Raw genomic sequence first — 22,549 nt, 5'->3', positions numbered from 1 at the left:
ACTTTCGGATGATTAGAGACGAGGGTCGCACATGTGATGGGTCACTTTCGTCACAATAGGTTCGTCCCAAATGGTCCATCCCAGGTGAAAAACTATATTAACAGCTATGACAAAAAAATACACACAAAGTGGTTCTATCTATCTGTCTGTCTGTCTGTCTGTCTGTCTATCTATCTATCTATATATAGCAGTTTGAATGTTTGAGAAATTCAGAGGATTTGAATGGGTAATAAATGTTACAATAACATGAAGTAGTCTCTGTCTAGTAAAATAATATACGCCAAATGTTTGATACCTTGCACAGGAGTGTGGCAGCTCTCATGCGTGTTTCCTCCACACCCATTGGGTCACCGTTGCTATTAACTTCTAGCAGCTGAGACAGCATGGGAAACAAAACCTACAAACACACGGACTTATCACTCATTCAGGGTGTATAAAGGTCATCGTGGCACACAGGCAATGTAAAGTACTCATTTTGTATTTAGTCAAATGACTGGCTAGTGTGTAACAGAGTTGCTACAAGTCGACCTTCCACGTATGCATAGTCACGTTCACATAAGGACATCTACAACGTTTTTACAAAGGCTTCGCATTTTTCTTTCCTCCCACTGAAGACCGTGTTCCGTGACAGGAGATACGATTGCCCACCGCAATTACCTCTCACACCATATACATCCAACAGGTATCTCTCTCTAAAGTACTATAGTGTGCAGTCTACTAACCTCTTGCTGTTACCTAGTAACAGTACTCTTCTCTCATTACGACTCACCTTGTTAAAGCACGCTTCCCACTCCACTGCTGTCAGATCTTGCAGCTCATGAACAAGTAATGCCCGCTGGAGATAAGTGAGCGCAGACATTCTTACATCACGGCGGACGTCACAACAGAGCCGCGCGATTCCTTGCAACAAGGGACACCAGCATTTAGTCCACAGGAAGTCCATGCTCTGATCATGTGCTGTTACGTCACTAGGCCTACTTTGCTGTGATTGGTTACTATCACCTGGGATTTTCTCAAAGATGCTGCTTGCATGAGTGTGTAGTGTGTACATGAGTTCGGTGAGTTGGAGAGACATAGCATCGTAAGTATTGTTAATAGTCTCTACAATTTCAGCTTCGTCTTCGCTCGTGGCTGGACTGCTTGTTGCTGACTTAGTAGATTTGCGCGTCTTTAAGCCTGTTGGGCTCACTTTCTTCAAACGCGAGGATGACGATGACGCCTTCTTGCTTGATCGTCCCCAGCTGCCTTTGTAATCAGCTCCGTTTTCTTTAAATTGCCAGCCGTCTTGCCGGTATCCCGCACCTCCATTCAGACTGGCTTCTGAAAACACGCGAATGGCGTGCACACACTGCAGGTAATTCTCCTTGGTGACGTGAGCGTTATCGCGGATTAAAAATGCCAAGGTCTGGCACGATTTGACAAATGATTTACTATCATGTTTGTTTAATTCAACACCTACAGTCAATTCATACTGGTTTGCAGGAGAACTTTCCGAATCCTGTTTCGTAATCACTAACCACGTGTCTCCTAAAACGCTTCCGCTTAATGCCGAATCTGCCTCGATGCTCGCAAATGAGCTTACATCGCTTTCCGAGTTCGAAATTCCGTCGGCAAATTCGTAATCTCCCGCGATTGAATCACTATCCGGATCCTTGGATACTGATGCCATGGCAACAGGACCCGAAGTGACAGTAGGTGGCGTGGCGGCAGCCCCAACACATTCTAAGAGCGTAAACACTGTGACCCAGTCTCTAGAGGATGTTATGCTTGAGGCATTGGTTCGAATAAGTTCGTGAAGTCCGAATGAAATTTGCCTGCCACAAGCTTGAAGAACATTTTGCTTCATTAGGAGAAGGATTCGTAGAGTTAAAAGGACTTGACTGGAGACTTCCTCTTTATGCAAAAGGCGAATCGCCAGCCGGAGTAAGCCCACAACAGACCTTTCTACAATTGAACTGCAAAAAAAATTCAAATTAAAAAGATTTTATACATTAGCTTCCAATACAGTAGGTAGGTTTAATACCAGTTTCACAAGTCGTATCAGCGTTTTTCTCAAAGTAACCCAAAACTCTAGATTCAACGATCAGCCCTCTTCAAAACAAACCTATGAAGCCCAAATATGATTAAAACCCGTTTTTGAATACTGGATTGAGCATTCCACGAGACTAAACATTTGTTGAACAACGTAGCACTGTCAGGCGAACAGGCAGTAATTCGATCAAGCGTTACCCTTCCAAAAAACGCCCCTCAATTAAACCCAATAAACACCCCCATTCCAATAAACGGCTCCTTATTCAGAGGAGTGAACTTTAAAATATGCTTCAACTACTGCTTCAACCTTCTAACACTGGTACTTTCGATAGATAAGATAATTCTATAAACAGCCGTTTAAGCCAAGTTCACAATTTGTAGTTCGGAGATGCAAGGTAAAAATATATAAACCTAAATGGGCGCTGCTTGCAAGTAAGTTCACTGTCTCCAATAACTGCTTTCCTTTAACTTACTACCAAAATTTATTAAGCGCCCCGGTCACTAATAGAATATTCAGGTATGCTATCTTGTTATATGTTTAAACTAACAAATCTGAAATAATCAGGAGACTGAAAAGTACAGCCACCAGTTGTTATGAAGTTCTTACCTGTGTTGAGATGCGTTCACAAGAATGTTGGAAAGATGGTCCCTTACCGTGCCCCATAATGCTGAAACACGATCCCTGAAAACCAAATAAAAACATTGTGTCCCTTGTTAACGACACTGTCATCTCTCAGTATTATAAAACACGTCTGACTCGAACCCAGCCAGACGTTATCTGTCTTGACCATTCGAAAACCGAAGATTAATTAAAGTGGCACAAATCTGTTGGCTGTTAAAGAGTAAAATTGTACATTACCGGTTTTGCAAAACAACTCTTATTAGGAGCTCAAGGAAGAATACCGCGGCCTCTTCATCACATGTCTGAGCGGACATTGATTCATGATTATCAAAACTGGAATTGTAAATCAGCACCTAAATCAATAAACACAACAAATCACCTGTTACAACAAACGGACTGAACTCTATACTAAAGCACCTAGTGGATTTTCTCTAATGTAAATATGATGTTAGTTACATCAAGTCAAAGCACTCGATAAGAGAACTTATCAGAGACATCGACTTGTTAGTTGACATGACCAAGCTCCAAACAAGTTGTAGCAATATCCCGGCCATCATAAGCATTATAGTGAAACATAGAGGACAACAAAGTTTCATTTCGGTCTTGTGCACGAACAAGTACATCACCTTCATAAGTTCATTCAACGACTCCGGTCTCAAAAACTTGCTCTCTGTGATAAGGAGCTCTGGATGGCAATCCTAAGGACACAGGAGTCAAAATAAACACGATTTATTTTCTAATTAGCAGCAGTCCGCTTCGGAGATTTTTACCAATAATACTGTAATTCACTTTTGAGTTTGATTAATCACACAGCGGATTTTAGCAATGGGGGTCGAAGTTCTAGAACCGTCCTAGATCGCGTCAAACTCCGTTAGCCCGTGGGAGAGGTTAGGATATGAGAGTCCGAAGAAAGACTCTGGATTTCACTGAAACAAAGCGATACATTGATTGAAGGAAGGAGAAAATGCTTCCGAGCACCACGAGAGACAGAGTGCAACTTTACTCCGTCAGTAAGCAACTACCTTGATATTTTCTGTATCGTGTCTGAAGACAATTCCTAGCCAACTCCTGAAGTGTATTACAAACACCTGATTCAGGGCCGTAGCTAGTAACAGGCAAACCGAGGCACTTGCCTCAGTCATTTGTTTCGTTTTTGTTGTTTATAGTCATCAAAAACACCCCAAATTCCCAGGAAGAGAATTAAACCATGAACATTGCCTCAGTCACAACTCATTTCTTGGACACTGCCTCAGTCATAATTTGTTTCTGGCTACGGCCCTGTGATTTAAAAAACACGTTCATCTACAAGGACACTCCTTTTCCCATTTTCCACCAAACAGGGTTGGAGAAATTGTAATGGCAGCAAAGCAGAGTAAAGGGAAACTTAACTGGAGTCTAAGCAAAGGCTACACATCGACTTTAACTCTTCAAATGTTATCAACAACAACAACAAAGAAGAATCAAAACTATAGTGCCCCGTCAAACAACTCACTCTAATGCAGTTATGAGCTTGTTTCTGTGCCTCTTTATCCTCTGTAGACTGGCCTCTGTAGCTCGCAGGTTCAGGGTTTGCAAACCACCACGAAAATATGGAGGTTTCCGGCCTGTGAATAGTAATAACAGTTTGAGCCAGAAAAAGTGCGGCCAGTCTATAATATGATGAACGACTTTACAGGCTGTTATTGGCTTGTTGCGCAGTAGGCATGTTCAAAACTCTTATGAAACACGTTTAAGGCGAGTGGTCTGGCATCGAAAGTTCGTTTGCACTTCTTGAGAGGTGGTTTCTCTGCTCTTTAACAGTGACAACCATGAAAAAAGGTGGTCGACTTGGGTTTTTAGGATAACATCGAAATCCATCATCAGTGTGAAATCGAACGTGGGGGCCGCTGACTGCAAGTAAAATCACTTCACTGCTGGAAGGCGACGAGTTTCTATTCCACTTGACAGTTCATTGAGGAAGACAAGACAATCTCTTAAGTTATCCGAAAGTTACCCTGCGTTGGGTTACAAGTTACGTCGTTTTTAACTTGGAAAATCCAAGTCATAGGTATGGATGCGAGTTTCACTCCATCCTACCTTCCCTCCGTCTTTCGATTCCTGTAAACTTTTTGTGATCGAATCCGCTAACCAATGTATAAAGCTTTTGCAGTCGTCGCGAAGTTCAAGTTCTATCCCATCTGAAGGCGAAATGATTTCCTTACGGAATGATTAATTTTAATTTTTATTCGCAATTTTTCTCATTTTTCTTTGCATTTTTGACGAAAATACTCCCTATCTTACCGCAGAAATGATCTACATTGAATAGATTTTCGCCCGAACGCTTTTATATGTAGAAGCTAATTGTATAAACAGCTCATTTCCCGAAGGTGTCCGCTTAATACAGGTTTAACTGTATTTGATTGCCGAAAAAGAAGATATTGAAAATCAAAAAATTGATGAGCCGTATAACTTTTCGAATGATTCAAGCCGTGATTAAAAACGGACAAGAGAATTGAGGAGAATTCGAACGACGCGTTTCGCTACTCTTTGTAAATAAATACACATAAATATGGACATGGTGAAATGATATGAATAAATAGAGAAAATAACATCACACAAGGCTGGCAGTTCTGCAGTCACTGATATCGCCTCGGAAAGGGAAGAAAAAAAAAAAAAAGAGAAAAAGAGAAAAAGAAAAAAAGAAAAAAAAGAAAAAAAAGAAGTTGTTACAACACGGGGTATTCGTATTTGGTCACCCAGCCAAGTAGGAACCCCGCCAAACACGAGATGCGGTGCTGTCCCTGTGGTATTAGGACTCTACGCTGGAAACGGATTTTGATTTCTAAGATCTCTCAAAAGGTAACAAAGAAAGAAAAAATCACATCTATCGGCTGGGAAAATGTAGAAAGAAAAAAAAAATAGGGAAGAAAATAAGAATTACTTGGTGATCGGATAAGAAGCGGTACTTTCTTTGTAATTGTCTGGGACAAGGATCACCGATACCTTCATGAATGTTTTCAACGGTGTCACATCTCCTTGTGCATTCTCTTACCGTTGCGTTTTGCACTATTTCTTGACAATGCCAGTAAGCTTTAACTTTAACTTACGGATTAAAAACTGAATTCAGCGGCATCACAATTGCCACTGTTTACAGACGATCCATTTTCCAAGTTGAGTGGCTCATACTTTCATCGACAAATGAGAATGTAAAAATTGTTTCCGTCAGTTATCACAAAAAAAGTAAAGTAGAATAGCCTTGAACGTAAAGCGTGCAGGAAAAGATACCCGTTACGGAAAAATGATTCAAAACATAAGCAGTCTGCAAATGGCTGGTATAGAACACAAACCTTGCAAATGGCAGCTCTTCTGGCAAAAGACTTATTCTCCCGCTGGCCTCCACGAAGTCCTCAGCCTGAAACGACAAAACAGTCAAAAGTGTGCTCGATCCGACATTCATTCGACTTTTTTGTCCCGGAATTGTACACAACAATGCTAACTCATTTAAACTTGACAACAAGTACTAAAATAGAAAGATAATAACACAAAGGCGGTAACTTTCAAATACCTCCACCATAGATTTGGGCAGCATCTTTGCCTTGAACAGTTGTAACATACAATCCATGATGTTCTTCCAGCCTTCACGGAGAATATCACCGTGACGATGAGCCAAAGCAAACAGTGTTCTTGCTGATTGCTGAGATTTCAGATTTCTACCAAACGACACTGGTAGACTTTCCCCACTCTGAGGACGAAATCATCAATTTTTGATTGAAAAGTAAGTCCTTATGCGTAAAATAACACAATTTTAACATCGTGAGAATACGATTCAGCGATTGATCAAGGACTGATTAGCATAGATCAACATCCAGCTTGGGTTTGAAAGTGTCTGGTTAAACCTAAGACATGGACATACCGATGGCAATAAGAAATTTCACGTTATAAAAGCCAAGAAGTGTTTTAAGCATATCGTAGTAACCAGCTCAGAAGAGAATAACAAGTAATCAGAAATCTAATACAAATTCAACTGATTGGGATAATTTGGCACAACAAGTCACAGGTCAGTACTGATACTTTTACAGCTTGCAGAGCAAATCCAAAAATCCTCTATTGTCGATCAGGCAAGTTATAAGAACTTAACTTAAGTACCTTTTAATAACGTACGAAAAGTGAAAATTACGAAGGTAAAGACCTCACTCGAAATAACAGATATTTTAACAACACATGAAGTCGCAAAATATAGTTACTGATTGCAGCAATGCAACTCACCTCGGGTGGGATAAGTAATGTGGTAAATTTACACAGTGAAATAACCAGGTTATCAAACACATCTGACAAGCTGTAATGGGCTGATATGAGGGCGCATTTTCTGAAACAAAACAAGAATCTAACACTCAAGCTCAGTCATTTATGCCCACGACACAACACTTGAACTCTTGAAGTTAAAACAGGCTTGAAATATAACATTAAAGTGGCACCATAGGACGATCATTTATCGCGTTGCACGGGTTAGTGTTGTATTTTGAAAGTTGGTCTTGCATTCCCTTTTGCATCCATTTCTCTCCAACTTATCAAGGAAGCAATGATGAAATAGTATTTTACAATCATCTCTGCTAAATCTCGCCTTTTAGCTTTGAATTATAAAAGCCCCACAATGTGTTTTTCATCGTTTATATGACTTTCTTTCGGATTTTCCTGAATTAGACCGTTCATCAAACTCAGAATACACACATCGGCGGTAAAAAATACAATAAAGAAATATAGTTGCCTCACGAAAAAGGAAACTGTCAAAACAATTATACGTAATAAATACATTAAGTTAAACAGATTTTTTTACCTGAATCCCAAAATAGCTTTCTGTGCAACACTTTTTTCCAGTCCGTTATCATACACATATGACAGAGCAGCCACTGCAGGACCCCAAATGATTAAAAACAAGTCTTGATCAAAGCTACTACCCAAGCCATGGATGTATTTCCCCTCTGGAGTGCTGCTACGTCTCAACAAAACCTGTTTGATATCATCACATGTTCAAATGGACATTTAGAAAGGCAACAAAGTAGAAATGACGACAATTAATAAGAAATTAACAGTACAGCTAACCTGGCAAAACTCATTTGTTTTTCAGTGTTGCTGATTCAAATGCACGGTTTAAAGTAAAACAACGCATACAGTGTCCAGAAATCCATCTCAGCTAATAGTCTGAAGCGTACTCCCGCAAGAAGTTTCTGCTGAAAGCAAACCACTGCTCTAGAAATGTTCATTGGGTCCTAGTAGACTTGAAAAGTTTTGGTGGCAACTTTGCAACTCGCTGAGACAGGATATCGTGCTTCAAAATAATAGTTCTACCGCAAAACTGTAATCATTCAATCCATTCTCACCTTCCATTCATAATTTTCTTTTATTTTTCCACTTCTTTCAGAAGGCATTACAATCTCCTCATTTCTGTTGACAGTAAACAAGACAGGTAGCAAAAGAAAGAACTTAATGTAGATGATCAAATCTAACTCTGGACGTGTTGTATATACCGGATAAAAATGCAGCTCATCCAAGACGCAAAGCATGTCCATACTTCCTTGAAATACTAAAGACGCTGCTATTTAGAGTCACCATTTTGGTTCATGACCAAATTTAAGGGGACTTGATATCGCAACCTTTATACAAGGACGCCCTTGTATTGAAAATGTTATACTGGTTTATATAATAAATAAATAATAGCCTCCATTTGGCGCGAAAGTTTGCTCGGATATTTGTTCGCGAACATTATCTGTTCCAAGAAGCGAACAGTCTGTGAGCTTTAAGGAACAGATACTGTGCAAGGACAAATATCCAAGCATATTTTTGCGCCAATTGAGGCTTTTGTGTTTATTATCCTTCAAATATTTTTCGCAACATGCGCAGTACAGTGAAACTCCACTCTACGGACACCCGCTTAATACGGACACCTGCTTCTAACGGACAGTTTTCTTTGTCCCGACAACTAAAAAGTTCATATATTTTCTCTTAAATTAGCCTGCTTAATACGGACACCCGGATAATGCGGACACTTTATCATGTCCCTTTGGTGTCCGTATTAACGGGGTTCCACTGTATTGAAAATTAGGGAATATCCTCGGATATTCCCCAGTTTTAGCTGGGGAATATTCAGTCACGTGATGCGTTTAGACCAATCGCGCGCAAGCGAAAATATTTGATGTATTATAACCCAAGTTATTCTCGCATTTTGATTGGTTCTCGCCTATGATCTATTAGAGGACAGACGCACGATTGACGTCTTCATTTCAAAGTTTTCACCTCTGTGTTTTAAAAGAGCGGAAAGTTTTGAGAATTTAGACAATATTTTACGTGACTGGGCGAAAGATAAAGTCCAAGTTATTCTCGCATTTTGATTGGTTCTCGCCTATGATCTATTAGAGGACAGACGCACGATTGACGTCTTCATTTCGAAGTTTTCACCTCTGTGTTTTAAAAGAGCGGAAAGTTTTGAGAATTTAGACAATATTTTACGTGACTGGGCGAAAGATAAAGTCCAAAAAAAGTCTTGTCGAGGCATTGAACAGGTACCAGAAGGAAGAAGACAGAAAAAGCCGTTTCTTTTTTAGAAAATGACTCCGAAAAACACTCGAGCAGTCTCAGTCGGCAGTCGAGCGAGACTAAACCAAACAAAATTGGTCTTGAAATTACTTTAAGGTAAGAAACCATCGCTTTGTCTCGAATTTAACAAACCCAGTTAATAAAATTGTTACATGACTAATTTATTTAAACAATTCAACTTTTCTCAGTTTCGAAATAATTAAGGAAACATGAAAACATCACTTCATAAAATCAGTTAAAATAAACACATAACCTTGCTTTCCGACGCGAATGTTCCAGTCCAGTAGAGCTCACAGCCAACTGTATCGCAGCTATAGGATGTCTCCGACACTATATCAAACTGATTTGAGAATCACCAACCACAGAGGACGCAAATTTCCACCGTCACTACCGGTCGTTTCATTTAAAACTCGAATCGAATGGCCTCCAGTGTTGACCGCAACCGCAAGTTTTCCGAGCGTATTTTTTCAACTCCTTCAATATTCAACGCAACATCCAAGCTTTTCGGCTCACAAGGCTGCTATAATGACAAAAACCGACTTGACTTTTCTAGCATTTTCTTCAAGATTTGTAGATTTCGCAGTTCAATTCTGCTTTCACTGTAAGTTTTCATTCCACGAGAAGCGATTTGTTTACGATAACTATAAAATTCTCGCGCGCTCATTGGCTACTTTTCATCGTCAACAAGCAGACAGGCACATAAATGTATAATTTATGCGACGCGTCAACGAGCGAGAGCGGACAATTTGACAATTTGTTATCGTAAAAATCAAATTGACGTCAGTTTTTCATGCATTTGTCCTGTTATTGACAATGAATTTCGTCATAACATTGTCAAAGTAGTGTGCGGATCCACACGTCTATCGCCTCGTGGATCCACAGCTACTTTGACAATGTTATGATGAAATTCATGATCAATAACAGGACAGACGCATGAAAAACTGACGTCAATTTGTTAATTCGAGTCAAGTTTGACAGTGGCGTGATTTTCCTGGACCAATCACAATTCTTTGCTGCGCATAGCAACCAATGAGATTAGTTCATTTTGCATAGACAATAGATTAGGTCAAATGGCTTTTCTTCGTGGCAAAGGCCGACTTTCGAATTAGGGTGAAAGATTCTGAAATAAAAAAGCTTTATATGTAGTAGCTTTTTTCTTTATTATATAAAACAAATAGATTTCATGTTGCCGTACGTCTGTTCAGTGATAGATCACAGAAGATGTCAAAATGTGGTATTAAAGAACATCAGTGTTGAGGCTATCGCCTCGTGTGTTACTTTTTTGATCTTGCAACATTTTGACGTCATCTGTGATCTATTACTGAACAGACGCAAGGCAACATGGAATCTTTTTGTGAAGTAGTTAATGTATCATACCAGGTTCAACACATCATAAAATTGACCCGTTTGTTAAGGGTTATTTGCGTCTTGCGTAATCCTCCGTAAGGAGAAAGGAAGCGACTTGTACATTTACCCAATTCTTAGAGCAGGAAAACCTTAACAACGCTCATAAAAACATACAAAAAGCTCTAAAGTATTCAAATGTAGCATACACAATTTCGTCAATACAAATATTGCCAAAATATGACTTTCCCTGTGCTTAATGGGCTGTGTTAGGTTGGCAAGGTATTGTGGTAGAGTGTAAAGCCGCCATCTTTAGTCTTAAGGGAGATTTGGGATGAGTATGAAGGCTGTTTTGCTCTTGGATGGTAGTTATAGAGCAGGTCCCAGTTGTTCAAAGGGAGGATAACACTATCCACCAGATAAATCGCTTTCCAGTGGATAAACGTTAACAAAACAAACCATGCTATCCGCTGGACAGTGATTTATCCTGTGGATAGCGTTATCCACCTTTCGAACAACCTGGGCCAGTGATGGTAATTCTGTATTACGATTGGTCTCTGATGTGTCAATATGTTATCACCAATTTAATCCACCAGATAAATCGCTTTCCAGTGGATAAACGTTAACAAAACAAACCATGCTATCCGCTGGACAGTGATTTATACTGTGGATAGCGTTATCCACCTTTCGAACAACCTGGGCCAGTGATGGTAATTCTGTATTACGATTGGTCTCTGATGTGTCAATATGTTATCACCAATTTAATCTAATAATTTAATCTAACTGAATCAACTTTAGCTGGAGAAAAATCCAGAGTCCAGAACCCTGTTACAGAAGACAGTTCAAGGAGTCTAAAAGCAGTCGCCAAGTCCACTGTGCTAACAAGTTAGCTATCTAATTTATTTCCCTCGAGTTATGGGGAAGTATTTGACCCTCGAAAGACCCTACGGACTGGGGTGATTACAACAGTGTACTGCAGTGATACCTGATTGCATGATAGACTTCTTCCAGCATGCTTGCTTTAAAATCACCGTTACCATTTGTTCTTCTCAGGTTTCTCTTAAAATCCTGCATTAAAATGACAAGCAGATTACGTGATTTTCTTTAACTTATCGGGCATTTTGCATATTGCTATTTGTTATGCAACGACAACCTTTTTGCCATAAGCCTGTTTGTTTGTTTTGCAGAATAGATTCTTCAGCTTCCAAAAAATGGCATACATATCGTCGCTATGTGTCACAATGACTTTTAATGTAAAACTTACTGATGCAGAGGTGTTTTACTTCATATCCTACCAGTAAATACGGCTTCATGGGTCATCCTTGCCTTTTATAAAATATTTAAGATAGTACGCGCAATCCCATTGGTCGATAGGTATGTTAGATGAAAGTATGTAAACACGGTTGTGTCGAATTATTTTAGAATTCTCGAAAATTAAGCGCTCCCCCGACTGCGTCTCGGGTTTGCATAGCTGCCTTGAATTCTCCCACCCCGCCTCGTGTTTAGATGAGGCCATGTCAACACGAAAAAAGCACTCTGCTGCTTAAATATATATAAAAAAACGTATTACACTTAGGAGACACTCAATGTCTTCTTTTGGAAATCCTAAATTTGATTGGTTCTCCCATTGCGGTCTGCTTCCACTGTAACTCACGACAACACAATAGTGATCATATAATGACTGCTGACTGTACCTCACATGTCATCGGCTTCTGCTGTTTGATGTTGGAATTGTGTTGATCCACGTTCAACATAATAACAGCATAACACAGCGTAAATACAGCATCCTTGTTGGCATATGGTTCTGGATTACTTTCCTGAAAATAATTTGTACTCCAGCATATAAATGGCAGAATAGACACAATGTAGCAGCTCTCGTTCTGTCTCTTCATGAATTTAGGTGGTTAAACTTCATTATATCTCGAACGTACCCCCGTCATCTCGAACTATTTTTCGTTTCCCTAGAACTTCGAGGTAGCAGGGTTCAACTGTATTTTGTGTAAAAAATTCCAAAGACAACATTACGACAGAAACCCACATGAACAGACGCCTTACAACCTTTGACAGAGTTTAAAGAGGAATTCTCACAACGAACATTATCATATTTGTAAATGAAAAAAAAATCATCAATTGTCTTACAACAACTGGTCATACAGGTAAATAAGATTCAGCACTGAATGTGTGTCATTACACATGTGAAGGTAGGTCTACTCACATAAAACTGTTTAGAAAAGAACTCCATGATGTGTTCAATGACAGGGCTTTCACCAGGAAGACGGTAGCTTTCCAGGAAAGAACGCAGAGCTTCATCCACTCTCAAGTCATGGAAATGGAAAGACCTAAGAACAACATAAACCTGCTTACTTTGGGTACACGTCACACTGAACAAATGAAATGAACTGTACTCCAGCAACACAGGCTCGCTCATTCAATAGTGAACTTGGAAAGTTTTTTTCTCTGTCTTAATGTGACAATTTTCGTCCGAAAGGCCCCAGCAACAGTTGTCACGTAGTTGTATTGAGTAAATATATCTAATTAGATGTTTTGATATCTAGTATCGCTGTACATTTTTACGAGTTGTGCCGTATTTTGACGAGCCCGTAAGGCGAGTCAAAATAAAAACGAGTAAAAATATACAGCGATACTACATATCAAATCTAATAAGAGATTTATTATCCAACTGTTGTAGTCAATAATTCTATCAGCGAAAGAGGGAGAGTATGACAGTTTTGCGTACGCGCGCTGACCTGTCCGGCAAACAGATAACAAATACAAATAACTGTACAATATCGCTGTATACTTGTACTCGTTTCGTGCGATATTTGGACGGTATTCGCTGCAGTTGGACAATAAACAATCATAATTCTTTCACAAAACTCACTGGCAAATTGCATAACATTTTGGGAAATTATCTGACAGTAACGTAACTGACAATGGTTTATTTAGAGGTCCACGATCAATTCTGCATGTAAAATAGGGCTGAAACTATACGTTTTTCTTTTGAAATGAACAAATTAATTTTCCCTATGGAAATCCTCCATGTCTGAATGTAGTGTAACTGGTAGACTAAAAAAGAAAATCATTTTACCGAACAAAGGCCTCTAGAATCCTGCTGTTCTTTTTGTCACCAATATAGTCACCAATAGTCTTCTTGTCAAGGCGAGGGTTTTCACGTAGAAACTTGGCCATTTCTTCTGGATTAAGGGGAGAGCAAAGCAGTCCATGTTCTTGGAGAAATTCAATTCCTTTCTTGGGCTTGGTGTTGAACTGTTCAGTGCCTGCTTGAAGAATCTAACAAAAACTACGACTTACTTAACTTATTTTGCAATAAGTAGTAAGGAATAGTGCTACAGATCTGACGCTAGGTCCATTGCGAGAGTAACATGTCATGAACCAAAACACAACAAAGCTTTCCATGAATAGCTCAGTGACTACAACACCTGACCAGTGCGGGAAGGTCATGGGTTTGTTTCCAGGAGCGGGGCAGACGACTCCTGAAATTTTCGTATATGCATCATCCACCGAAAAAATGACGTCAGATCCCGTCTAAACTGCGCTTCGCAGTTCGTTTCACAAAGCGAGAAAATGGCGCTTCGATTACTCTCGATTTTTCTCTATTTGTAAAACAGAAGCCATTTAGTTCCGAAAGTCGCTGTCACCAGAGCTTTTGTTGCTCTTGGCTCACGTGTATTGGCAGAAGAGACAAGCTGGATCGCATGCATGTTGAAGGTCAGTATCCCACATTCCCATAGGCGTACGGGCACCTTCGGACTCGGGAGGTGGGGGGGCCTTCTTGCCCGAAAAAATTAAGCAAAGCCCTAATGCGTGAGTGTTGAAATCGGGATGCAAACGCACTCAAATTGCGTGAAAAACGAAAACGCTCACAAAGAGAGTTATATTGAAAGCTTGCATATTCAATGACCTCTACGAATAGTCTCAATCGAGTAGAGTCTAAAACTTATTAAGAGAAAAGTTCTTCGTTCAGAGGACGGCTGATCAGCAACAGAGAGATTTGTGTTTCAAGATGCACCGTTTGGACGACCGTTACAGAAGCTATCCTATATCGAGACGTACAAAGAAGAACATGAGGCATTGCTAGTCCATCAAGCCTTTCATGAATTCAGAAGCCACGTCAATATGATGGTAAACAACATGGACGTACTAGGGTAACACCTCCAAAGAAAAATTCAAGAAAGAAAGAAAGAAAGGAACACCCCACGGTTAAGACATTCCAAACGGCTCTTTTCAGGGTTTCCACAGAAACAAAAGTCTTGGTCTTCATTCGCTTTGATTCGTGTCCTTGTTTTGTTGATAGAAAATTGGGAAAGGAAATATCTTTATCGTGGATTTCCACGATATACATTTAAACGACTTGTAGTTAACAAAAAACCTCAAGTAACTTGACGGCCTACAGACTCGCGGTCGGGCGTCTAATCACACAGAGACTCAGAAAAAGGAGAAACATTTTTTACGAGTTTTGAAAATCACGCCAATAGCATTATTTTGTAATGCTTTCTCTCAAGTGTCGTTGTCCGAATCATTAGAGTTTTGCCTGAATTATTTCCGTGACTGGAGGGCCTGCAGCCCCCTTCGCCCCCCCCCCCCCCCCCAGCTCGTACGCCTATACACATTCCTAGATCTCTCTTTGAAGATTGTTGTTTTCAGTAAGATACAGTACATATATTGGTACTTTGGGGTCATCATTCTTTTTCATGGTAGGTGCTTTTAAAACGCCCAGTAAAAACTTGATTACATGAAACCTGATGTCTCCATGGAATTCGAGGAAGATTTTTAAGTTCTATTCCTCTTTAAAAGTAATTGAATCAATTCAAAACCAAGCCATCAGAAGGAATCCGCCATTGAAGGCCCGAGATAAGGTCCTGTTTAAGAACCTTCCCCTTTAAAAATCGTGGGGGTCTTCTTTGAGGCAACACACCAAAAAGTGGTAGTAATGTTTGTAAGGCCCCATTTATATGGTCCCGGATAACCGTGACAACCCTCCCTCTGAGGCAACTTTATCAAGTGTTTATATGTGAAAATGCAGTCCCTGTAGCCCAAGTAAAGGTTGTACATTAATAGTTCGTGTAAACATGACCCTCCTAGATTAGCTCAGCTATCTGCTGGCATGTTATAATTGTAATTTTAATTTGAAAACAAAAATAAAATGTATGCATGTATGTATGTATGCGTGTTTGTATGTATGTATGACTTGCACGATTATTAATAACCCTTATAATTTGAATCAAATGTGCAAATAGCCCTCTTTGTTTAAGTTTCCCTCGGTCATTTGACCACAGTGGGTTTTGCCGAGTGAATTTTCTCTTCTTTGATACAAATTGCTCCTTTAAATCTTAATCTAGACATTACGTGACACTCGCCATGCCGAGAATTGTCCCTGTTAGGCAAGCCAAAGTGTTTTTTATATGAAGAAAGTTGTCGGTTACTTTACTTGCCAAGGCGAGTCAACTTGCCCACCTGAATTGTCTTGCCTCCAAGTCTGGTTCGCGATACTCATGTAAACGGTTGGTTGAATTTTGCAAGGAAATAAGTGAAAGGTTAGTTCGGCCAGGGTAACTCGGGGGAAGGGTTGTCTCAGGTACACAAGAGCCACTCTATTTTATTTCCATATTCCCTCATCCTCTTCCAACTGATTACGCAAACTATACTTTCCAAAATCTTTATGGGTACAGGTGTTTGAGAGTATCATCTCTATCACTATTACGGCCACTCCGTTAACACAGCCACCTTGTTATTATGGCCACTTTATTCTGGCTCACACAAAAGCTCAGTCGGTCATTTTCTTATTTATTAATTATGCAGTCAGATGTTTGTGGCCTGTTGGTGGCCTGATAACAGGCTTCCACTGTTATTTAAAATTGTCAGTGTCAGTTGGTTGTTTTTAGAATATTTGCACCTCAGTAATGAAAACGGATTTGGGCTAACCCACAAAACAAAATTCTGGTACATTGTAGGAGTAATTTATGCAATTTACAGTAAACATCAGGCATCATTTTGATAGTGGAGTCCCATAATCCTTGATTATTTAGAGATTGGTTATCCCCTATAGCCGTCCCTGAAATTATCAAGGCTGATATCTCTATTATGTCATCAAGGCAATAATGTTTTGATTCCTACCCCCTGGGGGGGGGGGGTACGACTCATATTGGCTATATATAGGTATGTGCGGCCCCAAAGGGTATGGTTTTTCAGCCGTTTTGGTCATAAATACTGTAGGTTAAGGTTTTTGCACTCTAGTCTTCAAATTGGTATGTTTTTTAGAAGAAAAGAAGCTAGTTAAATTTTCATCATTATCGATAAAACCATCCATAAAAGGCCCTTCACAAATTATGTTTAGGCAAATGTAGCAATTGCAACGGTCATAAATGGGGTAGGGAAAATCGCAGATTTTGGTCATAAATAGGGTAAGGGTTTTGAGAAGTGGGCAGCACACCCCCACCCAGTTTTTCTGGGATGTACCAAACACATTTTCCTAGCAGTTACTACAGAAACGCAGCAATGTTCAAGACAACGATGACGTCACAAGCAGAGTCTCAGTTCCACTCCTTCCATTAAAGTGCGCGTTCATTTTGGAAATGTTTTCGTGAAGCCATCGGCTATCTTCGTACTTTTAACATTTTGACTCCTTTTCACGGCTCAGAAAAAAAATTTTTTGCATAAGTTTCCTTTTACATTTCGTGGCCATAAAATGGCTGAAGAAAAGAGGTCTAAATTTTGGTTCATTTGACCTTTAATTCAAGATACAATTGGAAACTCAATCCCTTGGCACAATAATTTGAACATCTTTGTTACACAAGGAGGGGGGGGGGGGAGGTAGTATTCTACAAAGTTTTAAATGGGAAGGCTAAATCTCAAGGTCCATTACCCCTTACCCTTTTGTATACATTTGTACCACTTTGATAGAAATTAGGCACCTCTTCTGTAGACCTTTCATTGCAAAAGGGTACATGTACCCCTCTACAAACCTATTTAAGAATACTGCATCCCTTTTCTATTCCCTTGAAAAGAAGTTAATAAACAATATTACAGAATCCTCTCATTCTGGCTGGAGAGTAAATGAGAGCTTTTCAACAACATTTTAGAACCAGAAAAATGGAAATCCCTAAATGACAGATTTCCCTACCTTTTCATACATGTGAAATCCCTATCATTTTACATGTGTACCTGAAGCCTGAAAAAGGTACCTAGTTTGAGCTGAGCCTCCCCATATAGGTCATTACAGGGAGTCTTTCCACACACACAAGTCAGGAACTCTTGACAAGTAGTGATGAAGCTGCTTTAAGACAGGTATGAGCCAGCTTTTTCAGTGTTTGAGCACAAACTTGTTGCTCTCTGTCCACTTCTAGTACAGAACCTTTTCTTTGCTAATCTGGTCCGAGTTCACAGACACTAGCATCACTCTCACAACACTAACACTAACAATGTCACGCACAGTCTGATTCTTTAGTTCTACTTCACCATGCTTCACAATCACTCATCATTGTCAGACATGAGTTCATTAGGTTGTAAAATTCACCAGCCTGACAGTAGCACTGTTGCTGTTGCTTCCTTTTATGGCTAGGTGTAGGGCCATGAAATTTCACTACTGTTTACAAACAGTTTGTTAAAATGGCACATAGAAAGTTTAGTGTGATAAATTAAAATTAAACTCTATAAGAGAGAATTGTCAGAATTGCTAGTGTTCTCTCATTCCCTTAGGGATTAAAAAGTCTTGATGTAAGATTATATAGAGAAAGCACACTGAAAGATAATGCAAAATGTATGAGTAACCTTTCAAAATGACAGGGATTAAAAGATAACGAACTTGCTGTGCAAACAAGAAAACGAGAGGGTTTGAAGAAATAAAAGGTGCATGTTGACCTCACGGGATCGGGGGGGGGGGGGCAGGCGGTATTGCAACTTAATGTTGCTAACATTTAACACCGTTGAAACGGAAAAAATAAATTTGATTACAACTGAGAAAAAAACCACGCCATGTCCACATTACTGAATCGCAGTTAAAAGTATCCTCTTGCTCTTTTTAGTTAAGGGGTTCATGGCCTGCCCGTAACGAAGCGTTTATCAATTAAGGGATTGCTTAGGGAAAACATATCTTGCCTAAGGTTCTTAACCTATCGTAACATATTTTATGACATCAGTTTGAGTCATGAGCAAAAACATGAATTTGTGATAGTGTCGATCCGTAAGAAAGTTCCACAAAGCGCATTATGTGTGCGAGTCTATTCTTGCAGTAATACGATTAACAGCTCTCAAGGGGCAGGTATGTTTTGCAGGTTGGAGGTTGCAGGTTGAAAAATCAACTTTTAAGCCTGAGTGAGTCTACTTAGTATTTCGGTTAGCCTGAATAGCGTTCCAGTTAGCCTAAATTAGCTTAGGTTGCTTGCAGTTAGGCTTTATACTGGGGTTTATTAGGTGACGATGACTGCTGTGGAATTCAGGGACAACGAAATGACGACATATCGTAAAAAACACGTCTTCAAAATAGCGTGTTTTTGAATAAATAGTTGCTCTGTTCTTCAAACAAACTGATATGACGAGGAAGAAGACAAAATTTTGTTTATCGTGGCCAAATAAAGCGTTTAAAATATCCGGCCGATCGCAAAATATCGCCATTTTACTTACTGAGAGAACGATTATGCCATATTCAATTTAATTTTGCCGTTCAGCCCGCTTTTTTTACTGGATGTGACATCATTTTTCGTCGGATGATCAAGATACACAAAAAGTGCCAGGCATTGTAGATTGTTCTCCCCCACCCCTGGTTTGCCTCCCATCCCATGTTCTTTGTTCCACTTTTTCACAGTGTCAAACATCTAACAGGAAACACAGCACAAGGGTGTAATAACCATTGTAAGGATATCGGTAAACTGCAAATACTTTGTGACAGCCTCAATACACTATTGTACTATCCTCAGGCCACCATATCTGACATCGTTCAGCATCAACTAGAAATTTACTTTCGTAAGTCACTAATAATGAGCTGTTGTATCCGTTTAGTTCTCCAAATTAGGATTAAGCTAATCCCAAACTGTCATTTAAAATTGACCACAAATATCACCTGAAACAGGAGAAATAACCCTTGGCTAACTTTTAATTCTGAATAACCATTAATTGGTGTGTAAAGAGCTGATATGGTACGAATACCTTTTTTCTCTGCCTCAGTTTAGCTAGGGTGTCAGCTGTTGGAAGGTCAGAAGAGAACACAAGACCAACACGAGATTGAAGTACTTTATCACTGTCACTATACTTCTGTGTAATCTCTTCACTCTCCTCTGAAGCCACACCCACTGCCATTTTCTTGGCCATAGCAAAGCCTGAGGTGGGTGGGGAGGGTGGAGACAAAGGTGGTGAATCACAGTTTTCATCTGTCCCTGAGTCGTCATCACCTACAAAGATGAATTTTTCACACTTACCGTCAGCTTACATATGCAACCAAACAATGTATTTATTTAGAAAATAGTCCTAAGAAAATTTGCGCACTGATTGGTTAAAAATCGTGTTTCTATAACTCGATAGAAACACAGAACTAGCGCGAGCTGTTGACGTAATGATGGCGCGAGCAAAAAGAATTTACATTTTGATAATCAAAGTTAACAAGGAGTTTTCCTTTTTTTCGTCGCGGTGTTTTCTAAAAGAAATAGGAAACATGTTCTCTGTGTTTCTATCGAGTTATAGAAACACTCGTGAAAGTTTGGGAGAATGTACAGCGCCGCAAATGATCCCTGACCGCAAATGATCCCCAGACTGGAAATGATCGCCAAATTGGACCGCAAATAATCCCTGATGTGGACCGCCGATGATCCCGCCGGAAAACGAGGAATGGCATGGAGTCTTGTTTTGCTGGATTTTTTAATTTTTTTTCCTTCATTTATTTATTTACATCAACTAAATGATAAATTAGATCAAATTAAAGAAAAGATATACTGACAACGTGAACTGTAATTTAAATATCATTCTCATAACAATTCCACTTCATTTTCTCTTGACATTTCTTCTGAAAAATTACGGGAAAAAATCAAAGCTCGTAAACAGAAATACCATTTCTCAACAAGGTCGATCTACAACAATAATAGCTTAATGCTACCAAAACTAAGACATAAACAACTTGTGTTGATTTTATTTGGACGCATTTCTATGTTAAATAATTCACTCAAAATGCCTAACAATACGAGAAGTAAGGCCAAAATGAATCTAAAATTCGACTCAGCCTATACCAATTGTTCGTGAATATTTAACAGCACTCAGAAACGAATTGTACATAATATTCGATTTAAATATAATTTTCATGCTAATTTTATTTCGTGGATAAAATCACCGAAGAAGGCTCGCTAACAACAACGGAACAACCACAACGGAATGTCATAACAGTTCATTACAATTTTAACCACAACAGAAGATCCTTATCACGGATAAATCCACGTCCATGCAAAGTCCGAGCAGGTCAGGTCCATTCCAGCATCTAATCAAACTTGTATTTTTGACAATTGTCGCAAAACGCGTTGTCATCAGAGTAAACTCGCAGCATACCATTCGCACCCTCAAAAACCCCCCGTGAAAAGCATAGGAATTTTTTACCACAGTTTGGACAGATCTCCTCGGTGACTTTCCCTTCGCCATACCTTTCTTTTAATTCAGAAACAACGTTCTTTGGATTGGCAGTACCACTAGCCGGCTCAAGGCTGTGGAAGTGGACTTCTGCTTTGCAAAGCTGAACTCTCCGAAGTCGCCAGTTTCCTCTTCGCAAGCATTAGGGTTAATAATTTGCAATCCTGCCTCTCCCAGGCTAGATACCAATGCCACGGGAATATTTAGCATATTAGTTAGTCCCCATAGTGCAATCCAATCACCCCTTTTGCCATCCATTGACATCCGTCTCAGGTAACTATCCCAGCCTCCATGATTAATAAATTCACGGTAGTGAATACCATCAGGGGTGTTGGGGCTACTTCTGAGGTAGCTAACCAGGCCAGCACGGAGCTGTGATGCCGTTTGGGGAGCCTGTCCGACTCGCGTAAGCTGGTCACTCATTGCGTGGAACAAACAATTGCCGTCTTTAGGTGTGGGGGGCTGGCGCTAAGGTCATTTATCTGAAGAACTCTTTAAAATGGGAATTCAGTATATCTATATAGAATATGGTCAGTTATGACTTGTTTCTGTTAATGTTAAAAATTGAATCCTCAACCCGAGGAACAAACTCCATGCCATTCCTCCTTTTCCGGCGGGATCATTTGCGGTTCGGGATCATTTGCGGTGCACATCGGGGATCATTTGCGGTTTGGGATCATTTGCGGTCCACATTGGGGATCATTTGCGGTCCAATTTGGGGATCATTCCAGCTGTGGAAACACTCGCCTGCGGCTCGTGTTCCCACAGCATTTCTCGTTCTCCCAAACTTCCACTCGTGTTTCTATTACTCGATAGAAACACGGTACATGTTTCTATTTCTTAATTAATGGTCAAGAGCAGCAGGACTCCAGGAACAATATAACTTTATATGTATGTTCAGTAGGAGTAAATTGAGGACTGTGAATGAGTACCCCAGTTCACCTCTTCCTCATGAACTTACGTCGCCACCTACATTGTATTAAAGTAACTTATGAGTTTTGTTTCAAGTAAGTTAGACTCCTCAGTCTTGGTTCCCATCAGCAAAACAACAAGCAGCTGATACAAACTTCACCGGCTAACAATACTGGGAACTAAGAAGCCTACAATCAGGACTTTTGGTCATGATCTATTCTTGAAGAAATGTTTAGACTTGAGCAGGCATGATACTACGCAAGACATCTGATAGCAGTAAACTGACTCGGCAACCTCTGGGCTCATTCTGATTGGGTATTATCAACTGTTCACCAATTTGTGACTTACACTGCACTAATGAAGCAACCTTTGTTTCCTGGAAATCCTACTTGTTTATTTCTATCATGATTACCTCATTAGTGTTAACCTCGACTGTATTCTGAGTGA

General features: G+C 39.8%; 1 protein-coding gene across 1 annotated transcript in view; it reads right to left on the bottom strand.

Moving 5' to 3' along the window:
- LOC145495181 (Golgi-specific brefeldin A-resistance guanine nucleotide exchange factor 1-like) overlaps positions 1-22,549 on the bottom strand; it is a 110,613-nt gene that overhangs the window by 3,023 nt on the left and 85,041 nt on the right. Inside the window, exons 16-31 of the mRNA XM_081474760.1 lie at positions 19,730-19,971; positions 13,656-13,858; positions 12,783-12,906; positions 12,262-12,384; positions 11,553-11,635; positions 8,011-8,074; positions 7,467-7,639; positions 6,899-6,998; positions 6,198-6,374; positions 5,980-6,044; positions 4,146-4,257; positions 3,280-3,351; positions 2,891-3,006; positions 2,639-2,713; positions 770-1,955; positions 296-397 (exon numbers count right to left, since the gene is read on the bottom strand). Of these exons, the coding sequence (XP_081330886.1) occupies positions 296-397; positions 770-1,955; positions 2,639-2,713; positions 2,891-3,006; positions 3,280-3,351; positions 4,146-4,257; positions 5,980-6,044; positions 6,198-6,374; positions 6,899-6,998; positions 7,467-7,639; positions 8,011-8,074; positions 11,553-11,635; positions 12,262-12,384; positions 12,783-12,906; positions 13,656-13,858; positions 19,730-19,971 (3,017 nt within the window). The remainder of the gene's footprint in view (positions 1-295; positions 398-769; positions 1,956-2,638; positions 2,714-2,890; positions 3,007-3,279; positions 3,352-4,145; positions 4,258-5,979; positions 6,045-6,197; positions 6,375-6,898; positions 6,999-7,466; positions 7,640-8,010; positions 8,075-11,552; positions 11,636-12,261; positions 12,385-12,782; positions 12,907-13,655; positions 13,859-19,729; positions 19,972-22,549) is intronic.

The sequence above is a fragment of the Orbicella franksi genome, chromosome 8 (assembly GCF_964199315.1).
Source record: "Orbicella franksi chromosome 8, jaOrbFran1.1, whole genome shotgun sequence".
NCBI classification, from domain to species: Eukaryota; Metazoa; Cnidaria; class Anthozoa; order Scleractinia; family Merulinidae; genus Orbicella; species Orbicella franksi.
This window is presented reverse-complemented; position numbering and strand designations above follow the sequence as displayed.